This window comes from Mirounga leonina, unplaced genomic scaffold (genome assembly GCF_011800145.1).
Source record: "Mirounga leonina isolate KUSES-001 unplaced genomic scaffold, KU_Mleo_1.0 Mir_127, whole genome shotgun sequence".
Lineage (NCBI taxonomy): Eukaryota > Metazoa > Chordata > Mammalia > Carnivora > Phocidae > Mirounga > Mirounga leonina.
The window spans coordinates 13,805,671-13,812,282 of NW_023270316.1; the positions used below are offsets into that span (position 1 = coordinate 13,805,671).

The 6,612-nt window shown below is 42.4% G+C and overlaps 1 protein-coding gene across 1 annotated transcript; it reads left to right on the forward strand.

The window, feature by feature from the left end:
* The first annotated feature begins 2,424 nt into the window (after positions 1-2,424).
* On the forward strand, positions 2,425-3,560 carry OXGR1 (oxoglutarate receptor 1). The gene has a single exon (XM_035002935.1). The coding sequence runs from the start codon at positions 2,490-2,492 to the stop codon at positions 3,501-3,503; it is 1,014 nt and encodes a 337-aa protein (XP_034858826.1). The 5' UTR covers positions 2,425-2,489; the 3' UTR covers positions 3,504-3,560.
* Positions 3,561-6,612: the final 3,052 nt, after the last annotated feature.

Sequence of the window (6,612 nt, forward strand, 5' to 3'; positions counted from 1 at the left end):
TAGTTCAAGGAATATTGTGTCCAGTGAGAGTAAATTAACTTGACAAGGAGGGAAACATTTGCTTTCCGTCTGTAATACACATCGCAGTGAGTACTGGCCTCTCCCCCGGACGATCCTAATGGCTGCCCAGTGGCATGCTTCCCATCCCTAGGCTAGTCTTTCCCCAATTCATATGGAATAAAAGTCATAAATATTTAAAGGCGTCCTGATCTGCCCCTGAAGTGTGAGCTGGAGGAGTATATTCAAGGCCAATGAACAGGGGAAGATTTTATCAGTTTCAGATTAGTTAAGTTGGGCCAGTCTGAAATATACCTCTTTGCTACACTGAGGGAAAGCATGAAAGTGTAGATTTTCGTACCAGGTAATAGTAATGATGATGGCCGACAATGATATAGCAGTTAGTATGTGCCAGGCATCCTTCAAAACACTTTATGTACATTAACATATCAACTTATTTAACCTCTCTCAACCCAAAGAGCTGAGTACCATTATCATTGACAATTTAGCCCTGCATCACACAATTTATGATGTTTGATTTACTTAGCCCTTCTGGGATAAAGCCTAATTCAGCCTTGTTATTTTAGGGCACTTAGTTCAATTCTTGCCTATGTATTGTGAGGGGCAGCCTTGTTCTGCACACAGACTGCCCTAGTCTGTATCTTGGTTCACTCCTGACTAGCAGGGTGACCTTGAGCAAATCACTGCTTCTTCATGCCTCAGTTTCCTCTGTAAAATGGGCATGATCACAGAACTACCTCGCCAGGTTGCTGTGAGGATTGAATGAATTTATACACGTAAGACACTTAGAGTAGTAGAGCTTTGTCCACAGGAGGTGCTATTATTTTCATTATCAGCTACTTTTTCTTTCCAGCTGCATCTCCCACTGCTCCCTAATGTAGCAGCCACACTGAGCTACTTAGAGCTCCCCTGAGCCTTCTATGTCAGTGGCTTTGCACATGCTATTCCCTTTGCCTGGAATGCCTTTCCCTTCCTATTGTTACCTTCAGCTTAAATGTTCCTTCCTAATGACCTTCCTCTAGTGTCCTCCCCCGTTCTCCAGGTAGGTATTCCCATCCTTCTTTGTGATCTCGGTAGCTTTGTGCTGTTCATCTATCAAAGGACTTAGTGATTAACAACTACCCGACATTTATTGAGCACTTATCATATGCCCAGTAGTGTTCCAAGTGTTTGTCTTGCTTTTTTAAAAAATATATTGAGAGCTCCATGCGGTAGGGTTATATTTCGTTAAAATTATGTCCATGTCCATCTCCCCCAGTAGACTGTGATAGTGCTTGTACATCTGTGTGTGTTATTCATTTTGTATCTCTAAGAGCTGGCAGAGTGCCTAATTAATACACAGTGGGCACTCCATAAATGTGTAAGTGGATGCATTTTACCAGCATCTATTTACATCTGAATAAAAAGCCAATTGTAAGTAATTCTTTTAAATAATCTTCATGCTTTTCTCATTGCAGAAATTCACTGACAAAATTTTAGAAAACACTGATAAGTAAGAAGAAGGAAGTGAAAATCCCACTGATCCTAGCCCTGGAGGGCTTCAGCAAGGTGCTTAGGGACATTCAAGTTCTCAGCGGCTAAACTGAGAATCAAGGTCAGGCAGGCTGGCGACACAACCCAAAGCTCTTAATGCTGCATGAATCTGCTGCTCTTCTTCCCCTGGCAGACACACATGCCCTCCCATGAACAAATTATGTTAGCTAGTAAATAGGTTGGAAGAGCTGACATTTGAAAATGAAATCTACCATACACGTGATGGTGCAAGGCACGAAATCTACATTTAAAAAATGGCCGGTATTCTGTCTTTTCATGCCTTCCCATTTCACATTCCATGAGGTATTTGGGGGAATCCAGATGGAGAGACAGCACAGTGAGGTAAGCCAGAATAGAGGATGGCTTCTAAATCAGACTAACACAGGTTGAACCCCGGCTTTGCCCCTAGATGCCTTACCAGGGACAGGTTGCAAAACCTCCCTCAGTGTTTGTTTCTTCTGTAAAATAGAGAAAGTAAGAAACACTTCTCAGTATCTTGTGAAGTTTAGAGGTAACACGATGGTGAAGTGCCTCGTGCTTGAGTAATGGCGGGTCTTTGGTGAAGTCTCTAATGGTGACACCCTACGGCGTCCCCAAACAGCAACCTTGCCAAATTGTTTTCCACAGCTAAGCGCAGTTGTTTTTTCCAATCCTTCATTTTCATTCTGGTGGTAATTTAACTTTTATATTATTATTAGATGTCTTGCCTCACAACAGTTTTCCTAGAAATTCAATCTCTTCTCCACAGGGTCTCTTTGAGATTAAAGAGAAAGAAGTGGCAAATTTAGGATCTTAGAGCAATTTTCATTTAAAAGAAGATCATTGTTTTCATTACCCCATCATTAATGTTTTCTATTTTCCTTTATCAGCGAGTTATTTCGAAGCCGATTTGAACTGCCAAGCCGAACTCCTGTTTTCCTGCAAGATGAAAGACAGCCATGAATGAGCCACCAGACAGTTTTGCAAATGCCTCTGACTTCCCCGATTATGCAGCGCCGTTCGGAAATTGCACTGATGAAAAAATCCCACTCAAGAGGCACTACCTCCCTGTTATTTATAGCATCATCTTCCTGGTGGGCTTTCCAGGGAATGCAGTAGCAATTTCCACTTACATTTTCAAAATGCGGCCCTGGAAAGGCAGCACTGTCATCATGCTGAACCTGGCTTGCACAGACCTGCTCTATCTGACCAGCTTCCCTTTCCTGATTCACTACTACGCCAGCGATGAAAACTGGATCTTTGGGGCTTTCATGTGCAAGTTTATCCGCTTTGGATTCCATTTCAATCTGTACAGCAGCATCCTCTTCCTCACCTGCTTTAGCATCTTCCGGTACTTTGTGATCATTCACCCCCTGAGCTGCTTTTCCATTCACAAAACTCGATGGGCCGTGGTGGCCTGCGCTGTGGTGTGGATCGTTTCACTGGTGGCCGTTGTTCCTATGACCTTCCTGATCACCTCAACCACCGGGACCAACAGATCTACCTGCCTTGACCTCACCAGTTCGGATGACCTCGCCACCATCAAATGGTACAATCTAATTTTGACGGCCACTACTTTCTGCCTTCCCCTGGTGATAGTGACACTTTGCTATACGACGATCATCTACACCCTAACCCAAGGACCTCACAATCACAGCTGCCTGAAGCAGAAAGCTAGAAGGCTAACCATCCTGCTACTCCTCGTGTTTTATATATGTTTTTTACCCTTCCACATCTTGAGGGTCATCCGGATCGAATCTCGCCTGCTTTCAATCAGCTGCTCTGTTGAGAACCAGATCCATGAAGCTTACATCGTTTCTAGACCCTTGGCTGCCCTGAACACCTTTGGTAACCTACTACTGTACGTGGTGGTCAGTGACAACTTTCAGCAGGCCATCTGCTCCATGGTGAGATGCAACGCAAGTGCGGACCTAGAGCAAGCAAAAAAAATCAGTTACTCAAACAACCCTTGACATACTTCAGCTAGTCAACCAAGAAGAGCCTGCTCAGACTTGAACTTCTAAGAAGTCCAGAATAGCTCCCTCAGTGGTTCTCAGTAAATATTGTATGTTCAGGTAATTATGTGCCACAGCCAGGACAGGGCCACCAGGAATTCTGTGCAACCCATTTATTGAGATCTTCCCTAGGGTCGACGTAAGAATGGGATACACACCTATCAGTAGAGGATTCACGTGTGGGATTGAAACTATTGGAACTCAGGGACATCTTGAAAAATCTAGGATATCTAGTTTCACCAACTTACTCTGTATAAATAAAACTACGAGTCTCAGTAGTTTTATAAAATCGAAAGTTCACCCACTTGCCCCAGTTAAGTTAGGTGCCAAGACTGAAGAAAGACACTCTTCTCACATTTGGTTTCATGCTCCTTCATACCCGGGCCTGTCCGTATTGAACCCTTAGACTATGCAAGGCATTATTTGTCTCTTTCTCAGCGTTCTCTTTATTTTCATTTCATGTCCTTAAGACTTTTTTTCTTCAAACTTTGCTTTGAGATCATTAAACTGTGTTTCTCACTAGGCTTTCATCAGTTTAGATTCAAGCCAACTGATACAATATGCTTGAGACAATTCAAAGATGTCTATGCAGATGAATGACTGACATGCCCGTAAGATATTGGAGGCATTATGTCTTTATTGGTGTAGATATTTTTAGAAGTTGTTACTGAATTGAGAAAAATTATCAAGTTGTATTAGTAATTACCAACACATCCCTGGAAAGGGAGGAGGGGCCTCTTTTGGGGGAACAGAAGTACTTTCAAATGTCATGTATATATTGGGTATTAAGTAAAATCTAAGTGTTTTGATTTCTGTGGAAAATTATCCCAGGAAACACCAATTCTCTTTAGATACCTTTCTCTTTTGTGACTCTCTTGAAAATATGTTATCTATTTATTGTAACAGCTAAGGCTGTTTTTGAGTTATGTGTGTGCTTAATTATCACTAAGTATAAATATTTGAGAAAATGCCTAGTCTGGATATTTAAAACCTTAGTCAATGTGTTGATACAATTAATAAACTAATTTAAAATCACTGAATAAGCTGGTAACATTTTTCTGTGAAAACGCAGCTTTACCATTATTCTATTTACATGAAGCTTATGTTCTCTGTGTTTAGGGAGCAAAAAATAATTTTAAGAATCAGTTTTAGAATAAGGTTGGAATAGATGGTTGAAACAGAAGAATGAGTACCATGGGAATGCTTTGTGACTTTCAGGTGCTTCTAGAACATTAGACCTAAGTGAGGACGATGGGGGGAACCTGTGCCAAGCAGGTGGGGGTGGGATGGGGGGGAGGCAGTGGCTCTGCACATGGACCTTTCTGGATGATGGCGCTGTCTTCACCACCCGCCTTCTGAGCCATCCTCTTTGGGGCCTTTCTATAGCATAAGGAATGAGCTGTTTGACTGGAGGGCTCAACGTGCTCACGTATGCTGACTGCACAGCATGGGGCAGCATCCCGAGGTCCACTGGAAACCTGGAGGTGGGGTCACTCCCCTCTCCTGTCTCCCAAATGCCCAGCCCAGCTCCGGGGCCCTCACCAAAGTGTGGCCGGGTTAGTTAGCCTATATACCATAGCTGTTGTTGTTCTAACCCTGGACACAAACCCCTTTCCTTTCCCTCGGTCTCTCTCCTTTCTTATTTCAAAGATTTTGCCCACCGGAAAAAAGCCACCTCAACCTCCCTTATGTCTATCTCAACTTGTCCCTGTAGAATCTTTTTTTTTCCTTTTCCTTTTTCACACCCATGTTCAGAACAATAAATGGGTTCTCTTTCTGATACTAATTCTTCTGCTGCATCTTTGGTCCTTCTTCTGCTCTCTTAGGGACCTTGCTCTGACACTTAATCCCACTCTCTCAAATTTTTAACCTTTCTATTACCCTGGATAACCGATCTTAGTTTGGGAACATGCATAATTTTCCTTTATCCTCAAACTACCTTCCTTTATTCAGCTGTGTTGTCATTCTCTTATACCTGACCTGCTCCCTGCAGTTTGGGGTCAGGTGCAGATGACTGTCTGCCCTCCGGGGTTCTGCGCATAGAATATGGTCACAAAGATCCAAGCCAAATTGGATTCAAAGGGTGAGTTTTATTTTCCAAAGTAAAGAGTTCTGGGCTAATTGTGTTTGGAATGGAAGCCAAAAAAAGAGATTGATGATTCTTCCGAGACTAAAATGGGACCCGAATGACCTTGCCTCGTAGTGGTAGGCCAAGAAAGTATGAGGACAAAAGAGCAGAGTTCTGACTCTGCCAGAGAGGGAGGTGCTGGGGCTGTTCACCACAGTAAGGACTCCAAGTTCAAGTTAGGCTCATTGCACTTGAGGGCAGGGAATCCGGAAAAACCTGTTCCAAATTTTGGAGTCACAGGAACCCCTCCACTTTGTTTTTATCTGTATATCATGGACATTTAAACTGTCACAGAACAAGAGAAAGTACCAAAATGACCCCACGTATCCATGACTGAATTTCACCAGTAATTAACATCCTATCCTTGTCTCATCTATCCCGTTCCACGCTTTTTTGCTAGAATATTTAAAAGCAAATCCTAGAAAACACAGTAGTTTCACCTATAAGTGCTTCAACATTGATCTCTTTCAAAAAACAGAAAACCGACACAAAATAAAAAATGATTCCTTAATAGTATCTAATATCTAATCCTTATTTTCTTTCCCTTGGTTACCTCAAACATGTCTTTTTACAGTTGGGGTTTTTTTTGTTTTTTTGTTTTTTTCAAATTAGGGTCCAAACAAGGCCCATGCATCACATGTGGTTGAGAGGTCTAATAAATTTCTTTTAATCTATTAGAGTTCCTGTTTCTTTTATTTATTGTCATCTATTTACTGCAGAAATTGTGTCATTCGTCCTGTGGCATTTTCCTGATTGTGGGTTCGCCTGTCTTAATTCAATTCTGCTGTTTGTCATGTCCCTCCATGCCCTGTATTTGGTGGAAATTGGAAGGCAGAGCTGGAGGTTAGATTAGATGCAGATTCTTTCCCGCCACCTTCCCTCTCTCCCTCCCTCTCTCTTTTTTCCCCCTCCCCCCTCCCTTCCTCCTTGTTTTCCTTC